Source organism: Lepidochelys kempii, chromosome 6 (genome assembly GCF_965140285.1).
Source record: "Lepidochelys kempii isolate rLepKem1 chromosome 6, rLepKem1.hap1, whole genome shotgun sequence".
Lineage (NCBI taxonomy): Eukaryota > Metazoa > Chordata > Testudines > Cheloniidae > Lepidochelys > Lepidochelys kempii.
In genome coordinates this window covers 20,606,955-20,620,674 of record NC_136385.1, presented here as the reverse complement: position 1 = coordinate 20,620,674, position 13,720 = coordinate 20,606,955, and the positions used below count along the sequence as shown (strand labels likewise).

General features: G+C 48.4%; 1 protein-coding gene across 3 annotated transcripts in view; it reads right to left on the bottom strand.

Moving 5' to 3' along the window:
* Positions 1-376: 376 nt before the first annotated feature.
* The window catches only part of SYT12 (synaptotagmin 12), a 56,773-nt gene continuing 43,429 nt past the window's right edge, over positions 377-13,720 (bottom strand). For all 3 annotated transcript variants that reach the window (XM_073347029.2, XM_073347031.2, XM_073347030.2), the window contains exons 5-8: positions 11,043-11,258; positions 9,443-9,563; positions 7,805-7,938; positions 377-4,339 (exon numbers count right to left, since the gene is read on the bottom strand). In XM_073347029.2, coding sequence (XP_073203130.1) covers positions 4,166-4,339; positions 7,805-7,938; positions 9,443-9,563; positions 11,043-11,258 — 645 coding nt within the window. In that variant the 3' untranslated portion in view covers positions 377-4,165. The remainder of the gene's footprint in view (positions 4,340-7,804; positions 7,939-9,442; positions 9,564-11,042; positions 11,259-13,720) is intronic.

Sequence of the window (13,720 nt, the reverse complement as noted above, 5' to 3'; positions counted from 1 at the left end):
GTCTCAAACAAGTGTGTGTCATTGAAACACTGCTCAGTGCATTGTCTCTGTGTCCTTCCTGTCAGGTGGTCATTTCACAGGTTCTTCCCATGCTGATGAATCCTACATTCAGAATGGTTTTAAAGGGGGGACATTCAAACCAAGATGAAAACAACAATTAAGACTCTGCTCATCTGCAATGCCTTTTATCCACAGTGTGTTACAGACACTAATGAAGTTGGCCTCACAACCCCTCATGGGAAGGACTGTCCCCCTTTTAAGGATGGATAAACTGAGGTCCCCTGCCTATGGTCATCCTCTCACACAACCCTGCACACTTAACAATCATGGTCAATTTTTAGCTCCAGAGCGCCAAAGAAAACAACTCTGCATGAAGTCATTTGCCAAGTCTCCTCGCTGTTTATTTATCTTTCAGCTGGAATGAAGGGCAGGTGCAATACACCGAGGCTGACAGGTCTTTAATGTGATAACATAACCATTTAAATACATAGCACAGCTATGGCATGATGCTAGATACACTTTTCATAGAACGCCCCCCTCACCGCTGGCATATTGCTCTACTCTGCTATGATGGAATGCTGACAAAACAAGGGCGGGGAGAGAGCGGAATATTAAGCATTCAAAGTACCAATTTTAACTACAGCCATTGTTGCTTTTTTAATTTTTTGGTCGGTCCCATAAATACCATTAACGTTTTCATTCTTTTTTGGCCGAGCATTATCACAGCCTGCAGCCAAAAGCGTTTCGGCCCTGGCCTTGTGCTCCCAAAGGGATCTGATGCTACGGGAAGGACATTTGCAACAGACACATTTTAAGGTCAGAAGGGAGCATTGTCATCATCTTTTCTGGCCTCCTGTATCACGCAGCCCAGGGAATCTCACCCAGCGAGTTCTGCATTAATAACTTGGTGGTTGGACTCCAGCATAGCTCTTAAAAAGACATCCAGTAATGGTTCAGTCTGAGTGATAGCCCAGTACCATGTATACGCCTGTATCAGAGCCAGGGCTAAAGCCCCTTCTCCTGTCTTGGGCCAGAACCTTAATCATAAGACCATCCTTGCTCTGCTTCCATCATAAAGGGACCTACAACTGGGACACTAGGTCGTGTAAATAAAAAGGCTTCTAACCTTTGTCTGAATCAAGACAGGGGGAATATTACACCTGAGCCAAAGCCCACTGAAGTCGGCCTTCAATCAGGCCCAGATAGCCAACAAAGTTCAAAGCCAACGTCAATTTTATCCTAACCATTTGTGAAGAACATTTGCGAGCAGGAGGGAGGAGTTTGACACTTGGCCAAGCCCAGAACCCAGTGCTAAGGAACAGGCCTCCCCTCCCCACATGCCTTGTGACTAGCGATGTGGGAAGCTGCTGGAGCTGAAAAGTTAGTTAGTCTCATGTTCCCAAAGCTGCAATTGTTGGACTGACAGACTGCCTCACCGTTTGATTGAGGCATTTGACAAGGGTGATTCACACTGAAAACAAGCACGTTTCTCTAGCAAAGGGGAAGCCCCCCTGCTGGGGAAGTGGCACTGGGTATGCAGCATGCTCTCGCCCAGTGCCTGCTGCCCAATGGCACCGTGTGCCCAGGAAGCTTGGGCTTGCCCTCAAGCAAGTAGATGCTGCTGCAATAGAACCCGGGAACCCTGCAGGGCATTTCAGTGGGGTCCATAAGTTGCCTTGCTCCTACACAGGTAAGATGAGGGGAAATGGGGGTTCCCCAGAGCCCACCGATATTTGGGTCTCCCCTCCCATAAGCAATGAGCATGCTCCAGCCCCAGAGGCTAACCATGCATTCTGAAGCAGGGGGAGCCCTGCTAATAGCTTCATACCTACCAAGACATGGCAGCACCCAGCAGAGCTGCAGTCTGAGAGCCCCCCACCTGGTCTTGTCTGAATCCTCACTGACTACAAGTCTTCAAGGCAGCAAAGAAACTACACGCCATTTCTTTGCTCACCTCTCCTTCTACTAGCTTGGGTGTCCCTTCCCAGCAGAGTACAGGGTGCAGCCTGACCACAACTGCTTTAAAGAAACCATCCCTGGCTGCATTCAGCTGTGCCTGCTTTTGATGGTTCTGCCCAGATGGTGAAGCCAACACCCCCCCAACCCCATGCCATTTGGTTGGACAGAGGTAGAATTAAACATCTGACTGGTTTTATTTCCCCTCTGTTAAGTAATCTCTTCCTTTGTTTCCTGGAAAGCCCATCACAACAGAGCACTGATTTCAGACCCCCTTAGGCCTCAATGAGCAACACAGTTTGGTTCTTGATGGCTTTTCCAAGTTCAAAGATGGCAGGAAACGTCTCCTGCAATGGGGTTGCATTCCTCCTTCACAGCTTTCAGCGGCAGCTGGTTCTTCTGAAGAGTCTCCCTCAGTTTTCACACTGCCCTGAAACAAACACCCATTGTCCCCAAAGAGACCGAACTTTCGCCAGTCCCTACATTCAACACTGAGAATCAAGCGCCCACCCCAAAAGTCACGAGATTGGCTGAAATACCGTGACATTTTATACAAATAAAAAAAATTGGGGCTCTTTACATTTGCTTGTGGCGTTTGAGCCCTGAGTGCTCGTGTTTTCAAACTTTTCTCCAATATCACGAGGGCTAGACACTTCATTGTTTGTTGTTTTTGTTTTAAGTGAGGTTAGCAACATGATTCCAAGAGCTGGGGCTTTACAGAAAACACCAACAATCACGAGATTTGCGACACAACGGTGATAGCGGGAAACAGTGGGTTTATTTTGACTAGGAAGTGTGGCTGAGTTGAGGCTGGGATTAGCTGGCACGTGCTAAACTTGATCGCAACTTGATCTTTAAGTGGCAACTGAGTAAACACTGAGGCCTATCCTGTTGGGTGCCCAGTACGAGACCCTGTGGGCCTGGCTTCCAGAGGTGCTGAGCACCCACAATCCCAGCTGAAGGTCCGCAGAACCTCAGGAGCTCTGGAAATTGGCACCAATGTGTCTCAAATTGGGCTCTAAAATTGGCTGGAAAACAGGAGGGGGAGAAAAGAAATCAGCTGTTTTGTGAGTAGACACTTTCCCCACTTTTCTGGTTGGCATTTGAAATTCAAAACATTTCACCCTGTTCCACAGTTGGTCAAAAAAACAGGAGTCACCAATGTTATCAAATTCCACCACCATCCCCATTTTTCCCCCGTCAGATTTTGATGACATTTTAATTGAAATTTGAAGAATTTCAGCCAACCTCAAACATGGAGGCCCCCAAAATCCAAGCGTCCAAGGTGCTGAGGGCCCTCAACTTCTACTGACTGCAGAATCGAGCCTTTGAGAGAATGGGCTGTGGAAAAGGCCGGTTTCATTGAAATGGTAAAGTGCAGTATGAGTTCTTCCTAAAGGAACTCTCCTTTACGTTCATATTATGCACTGGGAAATAGCTCTCTTTTTTAAAAAAGGCTTCTCCTTTATTAAAAATGTCAGCATTTGTATTCCCTCTGCTCAGTTTAGCTCAGAATGTCCAGTAATCGGACGGGGAAGATAAGCACCCACTATTTATTAAGCTGCTCACTCTGCCTGAACTCAAGTTTTTAATGGGGAGCCATCCAGAGGAGGAACCAAAGGACCCCTTTTGGAGAGGGCACTATTATCAGGGCAGCACTGTATTAAAACCATAAATTTCTCTTTGGACCCTGCACTGAAAACACCCAGTGGTTAAATGCCAGCCTGGCCATCATGTAGATGAAAATCCATGTGGCTAAACTCCCCCCAGGCACTGTGTTGACAATCAGTGGGGCTAAGCCCACCGTGGGTACGAGATCACAAATTTACCCCTAACCCCCTTAAGCCAGTGAACAGACCATGCTCTACTGTGTAACATTCACTGGAAAATAAAATCACAATTAGGGACAATGGGACTCCCCAGCCGGTGTCACTGGAAAGGAAGTGCTAGGAAGGAAGTGTTTGCCCGGAAACTACTTCTGCGCATAATCACACGAGTTGCTTCTTCTCTCAGGTTTTAGTCCACTGAAGCTTCCTCAAAGATCTGATTCAGTGACTTCCCCTGCTGCTCCTTCTTACTAAATGGAACTTGTGAAGAACATTTGAAAAAAACAGTTTATGTCTCACGTACCACTGTCCATTTGCCAAGAATATTTGCTTATGGGAAGTCTAGGCACCATGCAAGATACCCGCAGAGTGTAACTTTGCCCTTAGTTTCGTAGAACTGGGTGCCACATGGACACCGGCTTCCTTAAGGTTGCCAGCATCTGGTTCCAGTGCGTGATGCCCATGCCGCTGGCCGATGGGCCAATGATGACATGGCCAATGTTTTCAGCTCTCCCATCTTCACAACACTCTGCCACCGTCACCCGGAGAGACAGATCCTGGAGGGGCACAGGAAACATTACCAATGTCCCATTGCACTTATTTATGTATTTGTACTGAGGTAGCGCCGCGGAGCCCCCGTCACAGGACTTATTGTGCGAGGCACTGTACAAACACAGAACAAAAATAGAGTCCCTGCCCCAAAAAGCCTACTGCAATCTAAGCACAATTTGGTGCCCGATGGCAGTGAAAGGCAAGGGTCAAGTATCATGAGTGAAGTGGTCCTTGAGGTATCCCTGAAAGCACAGAGTCTCCAAAATCTCCTGAGAGTAGGTTCTTATGAGATTTAAGGGGCCAAACTGGTAGAAAAGTCTATTGGATTCTAGGGGAGTATGTCTGTGCCATCAATTAGACTCACGCTCACTTCCCACTTCAGCCCAGACCTGAAGAAGGGCTCTGTGTAAGCTCGAAAGCTTGTCTCTCTCACCAATAGAAGTTGGTCCAATAAAGAATATTACCTCCCCCACCTTGTCTCTGGAATACAGTAAATAATCCTGCCAACAACACACAAGGTGGAATAATCTCCCATGGGAGTGCTGGCTCTGTGTAAAAAGCCATAAGCCTTATTGTTGCCACTCAAGTCAGCAGATCAGAGTCTGGACACACAGAGGAAGCTGATCTGCTGTGGGACTGGGAACCATGTATACACAGAGCCGTTGCAGAGTGAAAGCCCACTTTAATACTAGCGGCTAGGATAGCTTTGGTTAATGCCTAAGGGGTCAGCATTATGAATAATTAGCACTGGAGAGTAACTCAGACCTCAGCCCAAGGAATATTTGCCTTGTGTACCAAGTACACAGCAGCCCCTTTCTCGCATGAGCTGAGCAATGCAACCGGCTCCGTGTGAGCGTGCATGCAAAGTGGAGATTACTCTGGTTAGTTTAGCGACCCAGCCCTGCTTTTCATTATGTCCCATGCTACTTCCAAAACAGTCACTGATTACAAATGAATTGCAGAGACAAGTGCACGGCCCGTTCTCTCACACCCCAGCCAGCTGCCGGGAACATACAGGGGACCTGAAGTCAACAGGATTCTTCCCACAGAGTCCCTTGCTGAGTGGGGCTTGGAGAGAAATGACCCTCCCCTTAAACTCAAGATGGAAACAGCAAGCCCAGCTCTTCTGCTTCCTACTTAGGGAGCTCCAGCACGAAGCCAGTGCAGTTCTGTTCATGTAGGGGGCTGGGTGGAAGAGAGTTCCAGCTGAATGATATCTGTCAGTGCTGGCTGTCTATTAAATTCCCCTTTGTAGAAATCCTCCTCTAGAGCTATGACTGCTTTTCAACCCGGCCAAACCCTAAGAGCAGCCAAGGACCAGCTCATAGTGCATCACGCCGGCTGATGTCACACAGGGTAGCAGGCACTCAGCACCCTTCAGGTAACAGCTGAGAGACTTTCACCCACAAGGAGCCCGATCCCGCTGGGAGGTGCTGAGCATCCTCAGCGCTCGTTGACTTTAACGGGGGCCCTAGAAATGGCCCCAGCAGTTCCTCTCTTTGAAAGCCTTGTCGTTAGAGATGTGTGTTAATGAAACAGCCTGGATATTGAGTTCTGGAGCAGTTTAGATCTGGAACTATGGTGTATGGCTTGGGCCTATCTCTACTTACCATGCAAAGTTAGGCTCTGTCCATCAGCACTAGACAGAGCAGGTCAGAAAACGATGGTGTGTATTATACGAACATTTAAAAAGAAGAAGCATCTTTCATTTTGCTTGAAACTTTCTGTTAATTGGGTTTTATTTTCCCCTGGTTGTGAAGTTTTAAACAACACATCATTTTGGTAGGAAAAATATAACTTGCTTTCACTTTTTTAAAAGTCTTTTACCCCTTGGGGAAAAAAAGGGGAGGAAAAAGTGGGAGCAAGTGGGTTCCTCCTGCACTGGAAATGTTGGGGTGGGGGGGGAAGGTCAATAAACAAAACCTTTATATCAAAATGTAAGTTTTTCATGAGAACTTCCACTTCGGTTGAAAAAAGCATTTTCCAATGAAAAACCGTTTTGGTGGGAGATTTCCATCCAGTTCTAATCAGCACATTTCTGATTCATGCCTTGGTATTTAGCCAGGTCCCTGATGTTTCACGGGCATGACACTCAGAGACGCGGCATTCCCTTTGCTTGCCAAGGCTTCCGCCTGCTGCCTTTGCTCCAGAGCTGTGGCCCACTGAAGACAATTGCCCCCTCAGTCAGTAAGCTATAGACCCAGCTATTCTGTTTGTTTGGCATGGCCTACGTTCATTCAAAAAGCCCATCTCTCCTAAATGTTCAACCACAAATTCCCTTGTTACAGGCTGGAATTGTTTACATGGATGGACGTCAGACTAAGCAGAGGGCAATTTCCCTGCATTCCCTTCCCTACACAGAGCTCCAGTCCCAGGTTTGCTTCTTCCCAGGGACTGCATCTCTACCCATCCATCTTAGGTACTTGTATAGCCCCATCACTGCAGTACCTCCCAATCTTTCATGTACTTAACCTTACAGCACCACTGGGTGGTGAGAAGTGCTATTATTGCCATTTTACAGATGGGGCACTGAGATTGCACAGCGAGACTAAGCGACTTGCCCAAGGTCACATAGAAAGTCTGTGGCGGAGCAAGGAACTGCACCTGGATTTCCTGAGCAGAAGCCTAGCCCCCTAACCACTAATCCACCCTTCCTGTCTCCTGAGTCCTTGGACTTATTGAAGGTGATTTTCTGAGATTTCCTCTCCTGGCTGCTTTGAAAAGGCTCAAGTGTGTTTCATCCGCACCTGCAGATTGATACTCTACAGATCTAGCTTTCACTCAGTGCCACTCTAGCTGTTATCACTGACACATTCATTTCCCTTCTCTTTGTCCAGTTCTCCCTGATCTCAGTGCTATCACCCTCACGGTGGGAGGAACAGGAGGAGACCCCTGGAGATGTTGTTATGGCAACCATCCCTTAATAGGCTCTTTCTTGTTTCCATGCCACTGAAGAAACCTTCCACCTTATTATCTGCCCTTTGAAGGGGTCTCCTTCAGACACATTTATTAGCCACTAACTCCAGAGCCTCTGACTTGCTAAATGAAATTACTCTGCTTCCATGCCGTGCAGTGATCCTGGTTAGATCTCAGCCATCGGCCCTCCTGTTTCAGCTGCAGGATTTAATTTTAATGTCTCTGATTTGCACCAGGGAACTCACTGCCCGAATCTCTTCCCTGATATAAGCAGCAGTCAAACTCCAGGAGATTTCAGAAAAGCTGTAATTGTCAGGCTAAGGAGGAGTGAAGATTTACAGCTCAGTCTGCAGTTCTAGTTACATACCCAGGCCCTGGTGTACTGTCATTTCCTTGATGTGGGGGAGGAGGGAAGGTGCAGTCTTGAATGCACCCTGTTGGGTAGACCCAAGAGGCAGGTTGGGGTGGATCTCATGAACGATATAAAGTTTTCTGGCTTAAAAAAAAAAAAAAGTCATAACTCTTCAGTCTGCCCTTGACTGGGAAGTTCTCACCTGTAGGACAATTGCGGGCACTGAGAAAATCATGGCCTCGTTAAACACCGGATTTGTCTCATCTCTCTTCACAGCTGTCTTCTTCTTGCTGATCTTCCTCCCGTCCTGAAGCAAGTACACTTTGACGAAAGGATCTGTTTGGACAATGGGAAGCAAAGGATCATCATTCGCCAACTCTCCTCCACCCATAAGCAGAGACAATGCTGAGTGAGAGCAGGGAGCACTGGACCTCAGGGAAAAGGGGTATACGCACAGTAGCTCAGAGATGACGTGTAACTGGTGATGGGGGGGGGCCCACAATTTAAAGGTTTATGGGGGAACACATGACTTCTGCATGCCTTGCCTCTGCAGGGTGGGGGGAGGGAGTGACTGAGGGGCATGGGAGGGAACAGGGAGGAACGACATGTTCCTGCCCATTTGCCCTGCCCCCTCTCTCTGGCACCCTTGGCGAGCCCCTCTCTCTCCCCCCACCTTTGTGCCCCGTGGCCCCCTGCTCCCAGCCAGCCCTGCAGCAGCTAGCGCGCTGCATCCTGAACCCCACCCTAGCGCGGACCACACGCTGCCTCAAGCGGAGAAACCGCGACCGAGCTTAGGAAAGGGTTGACATTGCAAAAGCCTGCCCCGGGCCAGTGGGTGGCATTTCAGTGCAGGTGCTGCTGGCCCCTGCCTGGAGGTGCCGCCCCTCTCCCGGTGAGGTGGGCAGGGGCTGGAGCGAGGGGCACGGGGTGCCACAGAGCAGGTGACAGTGTTGGCCACTACTAACAAGGATGGAGCCCAGCTCTCGAAGCGTGGGGGTTGCCGGACTTGGGATAAGCTGACAAGGGGGGCTCCTGGCTGAGGTGAGTCAGGGGGTGGAGCCCTATCGTGCAGGGCTGGCATCGCTGCTCGCCTCCCTGAATGTTCATCCCTAGGTGGGACACCCCACATTTTGAAAATCTCTGATTAGAAGCTGTTGCTAAATGAAAGACAGATATCGGGGGGGTGGGGGGGGAAGAACGTGACCCCCCCCCACAAGTTAGCTCTGCATTAGCTCTTTGGGACAGGGACCATCTGTTTGCTCTGTGGTTGTACAGCACCTTGCACAGGGGGATCCTGGTCTGTGACTGGGGCTACCAGGCACTACCGCAATAATACACAATGTAACCTGTTAATATGCCTAGGGGTGACTTGAATAAACTCCCCATTCACCAGTGGCAGAACAGGCCCTTCCTATTTAACTACGGGACCCTCGGTGACTATAATGAGGCAACAGAAAAACAGGGCCTGTGAGCAATGCTGCCTCCTAGTGGCTGAGCAGTACAGAGATTAAGTGCAGTGGCTAGTGCAATGGGGCCCTGTCTCTATTCGGGACTATCATACTACAAACTGCCATCGCTAGCAGCTCTACAGGCTCTCCTTGGCTCAAGGGCAAGAGGCCTGAGGTTTTGGAGCTCAAGTTCTGGGCTTCTCATCTGAGCTCCCCAGAGCTACACCTGATTTAACAGGTGTGAAGTGCCTGGACTCACGGCAGCACTTCCCGCACTAACGCAGTGGAGATGCACCCTGGGCAGCAGTTCTAGCAGGGGAAGCCGCAGGCAGGGCGGAGCTGCACGGAGCTGGCCTCTGGCGGGAGCTGCTCGTTCACGGCCTCGCACTCACCTGCTGTCATTTTGCTGTTGGTCCACACGAGGTTTTTGGCTTTAACCACAACGACCGTCAGCCGCTCCGCTGTGGGTAGGTAACTAAGAGACAGCAGGATCTCTCCCACCGAGTCAACTGCCTGTAGGGCACGTAAGGCACCGTCACCCAACAGCAAACATCGGCAGAAATGACTCATTCACAGACAAGAGGGGAAGGAGAAGTAACTCTCTGGCAGGGAAAGTTGTTCCCTCAATGAGGGCAGAAACTAGGCAGAGTAGTTATAGCCTACAGAGGCTGGCCTAGTGGTTAGAGGCCAGCACTGGGACTCAGGAGACCTGGGTTCAATTCTCTGCTCTGCTCCAAACTGCCTGTGTGACCATGGGAAACTCACAGAGGGTTTGTCCATGCTATGGGATGGCTGGGTCACTGTAGCCCCCAGTGTAGATGTGCGTGACAATGGGTAAAAGCTGTAGTAACTTTACCTCCCAAGTGACAGTAGCTAGGTTGACAGAAGCAGTCTTCTATCGACCTACACTGGGGACTTAGGATGGCAGAGCTACAGTGCTCAAGGGGGTGGACTTTTCACCTCCCTGAGAGCCTTAGGTATGTCGACCTAAGCTGTAAGTGTAGACAAGGTCTTAGTCTCTGTGTCACAATTCTTGCAGATGGGGAAAATATCACTTCTCTACCTCACAGGGGTGTGGCATGCATAACTACATGGAAGGTTATGAGGGGCTCAGATAATACAGTGCGGAGGTCCACATAAGTACCTCAGAAAGATAGGTGTCATCTTCATGTGTGACATCCAACTGTCATCAATGGTAGCAGAAGCAGAGGGAAACCCTGATCACTTCCCCCCATTCTCCTTGCTACCTTGCCCCATACTGGGAGAAACAGGGGTCTCATTGATTAAACCAAAAGGCAGAGGGCTGGATTCTCACTGGTGTAAATGCTGAGCCACACCAGCTGAGGGTCTGCCAATGAATCTAGACGCAGAAGGGGAAACACTATTTCAGCCTGTGGAGGTCAATGAGACAAATATTTTCACTGCTTTTAAGAAGTCAAGGACTCTTAATGAATTGAGCTGGGCCTGAGCCAACAGCAGAATCAAACACCTGAACACTTGGAAAATTTGGTTCTGGACCTCAGCTTTGGTGCTCTGGCTCCAAATAGCCACGACAGCCATCTGAGCTCTGCAAGCTGAGAGAAGGATGCGCATGCTTCGGGGTGTCAGCTGATGGCCTGCAGGGAGGAGGGAATTGCTCCTCCCAGGTGGATCATTACACAATTGGTGAGGTGCATAATGGGGGCAAGGGGCCGGGTTCACCTCACTCCACAGCAGGAAATGTTGGCCAGTGCCATGCCACTGCACAGGCTGACCAGATCTGGGGTGACATCGTATCCCGTTTCCCCCACTGTGCTTCAGCATCAGCTCTGGTTCCAAACCCAGCAGTAAAGATGAAATTCCCTCGCACTTCATGCACTGGACGGCTCCCGCTGGGGAGGTAATCAGACCCAGCACTGCCTGTGGCCGACCCAGCGCTTATCTTTCATGCCCCACTAACTCATTTTCAGGGAGCCCAGCTGGCACCCCAGCATGCAGATGACAAGAGCTCACCTTGTTCATGTCCTGCAGATAGAGCCAAGCACTGAATGGGCGGCTGGCCAGATCCAAGTCCAACAGCTTCAGCTCTGCTACCCCGGTGCTGATGTTCCTCTCGTCCTCATCAATGCCAAAGACAGAAAATCTTAAGCTGTTTTCCTCCAGCACAGACGGGTCCAAGGGGATGGAAAACTTCTCATCAAAGAAGACAGAAAAGGCACTCCTTTGAATCTGCCGAGAGAAAGGAAGGTTCGAAGCTATGGCTGCAGGAGACGAACGTGCTACTATGGGGAGTTACTTAGGGGAGGGTGTTTTCCTTTAAAGAGCCGCTGAGACCACCTGGAAAGCTCTGAAAAAGATTCCCTTCAAAGGCAGTAAGTTAGCAGTTTAGAAGATCTCTAAGTGGCCGGAACCACAGGTTCAAATCCCACCGGGATTGACCCAACCCTTTTTGCTTCCAGGGTAGAGACAGATAGAGCTTCATGCAGTTTACTGAGTGGGAGGATCTGCCCACACAAGACCTTAAGAACCAAGGTTCTCCTTGCTGTTGGCAGAAAGTCAGGGCAAAATTTACAAAAGGGCTGTCCACTGATGCTTGTTCTGCCAGCCTCACAGCTATCCCCCCACAACATGCTAGTTATGTGATTACAATGCCATTGGTGACACCAGACATATCTGTGCCCTACTTCACAGGGAGCCATGAGGTTTAGGAAGTTCCTGTGTGTAAAGTGCTTCGATAAAAGGGGCTACAAAAGGTAGGAAAGTCCTTGTGGGAGGTGCAGAATCAAAGCAAGTTACTGCACCTAAAGGATGGCTCCTTGCTCCAGATGGAGGATGGATGAAGGGCAAACATAGTACCTGTCTTTAAAAAGGGGAACAAAAAGGATTCAGGGAATTATAGACCAACCAGTCGAATTTTGTTACTTGGGAAGATTCTGGAACTAATTATTGAAGAGTCAATTTGTACACACCTAGAGGACAATAGGGTGATAAGTAATAACCAACATGGATTTGTCAAGAATAAATCATGCCAAGCCAAACTAGTTTCCTTCTTTGATGGGTTACTGGCCTAGGGGATAGGGGGAAAGCCACAGACACGATTTATCTGGAGAAATGTGGTCTAGATGAAATTACTATAAATTTGCACGACTGGCTGGAAAACCATATTCAAAGAGTAGTTCTCAATGCATTGCAGTCAAACTGGGAGGATGTATCTCGTGGGGTCACACATGGGTCTATTCTGGAGCCAGTACTATTCAACGTTTTCATTAATGACTTGGACAATGGAGTGAAGAGCATGCTTATAAAATGTGCAGATGACACCACGCTGAAGGAGGGGTTGCTAGCACTTCAGAGGGCAGGATTAGAATTCAAAATAATCTTGATAAATTGGAGAATTGGTCTGAAATTGACAAGATGAAAGTCAATAAAGACAAGTGCAAAGTACTACACTTAGGAAGGAAAAATCAAACGCACAGCTACAAAATGGGGAATAACTGGCCAGATGACAGACCTGCAGAAAAGGATGTCGGAGTTATGGTGACTCACAAATTGATTATGAGTCAAGAGCGTGACGCAGTTGCAAAAAAGACTAATATCATTCTGGGGTGTATTAACAGGAGTGTTGTATGTAAGACACAGGATGGAATTGTCCTGCTCTACTCGGCACTGGTCAGACCTCAGCTGGAGTACTGTGTCCAGTTTTGGACACTACACTTTGAGAGAGATGTGAACAAATTGGAAAGGATCCAGAGGAGAGCAACAAAAATGATAAAAGATTTAGAAAATGTGATCTATGAGGAAAGGTTAAAAAACCTGAGCATGTAGCCCCGAGAAGAGAAGGCTGAGGGGAGAACCCGGTAACAGTCTTCAAATAAATTAAGGCCTGTTATAAAGAGACTGGTGATCAATTGTTGTCCATGTCTGCTGAAGGTAGGACAAGAAGTAATGGGCTTAATGTGCAGTAAGGGAGATTTAGGTTAGATATTAGAAAAAGCTTTCTAACTATAAGGATAGTTATGTACTGGAACAGGTTAGTGAGGGAGCTTGTGGAATCCCTATCATTGTCTAGCCTGTTCTTAAAAATTTCCAAACACCTGTCAGGGATGGTCTAGGTTTACTTGGTCCCTCCTCAGCACAGGGGGCTGGACTAGATGACCTCTTGAGATCCCTTCCAGCCCTACATTTCTATGAAAAAACTGAGCTGGACTTGTAAGGCAGCTTGTCAGGGTTCCTTCCCCACTCTGAACTCTGGGGTCCAGATGTGGGGACCCGCATGAAAGACCCCCTAAGCTTATTCTTACCAGCTTAGGTTAAAAATTCCGCAAGGCACAGATTTCTTTCTTGCCTTGAGATCGCTGCCGCCACCAAGTGATTTAACATACAATCAGGGAAAGGACCACTTGGAGTCCTATTCCCCCAAGCCTACACCCCCTTTCCTGAGGAAGGCTTGAGCATATATCCTCACCAACTGGTTACAAAGGGAGTACAGACCCAAATCCCTGGGTCTTAGAACAATGGAAAAATCAGTCAGGTTCTTAAAAAGAAGGATTTTATTTAAAGAGAAAAAGCTAAAAGAATCACCTCTGTAAACTTAGGCTGGTACTTAACCTTACAGAGTATCAGAAAATTCAAAGAGCACAGAGGAACCCCCTCTAGCCTTAGTTTCAAAGTTACAACAAAACAGGGATAAA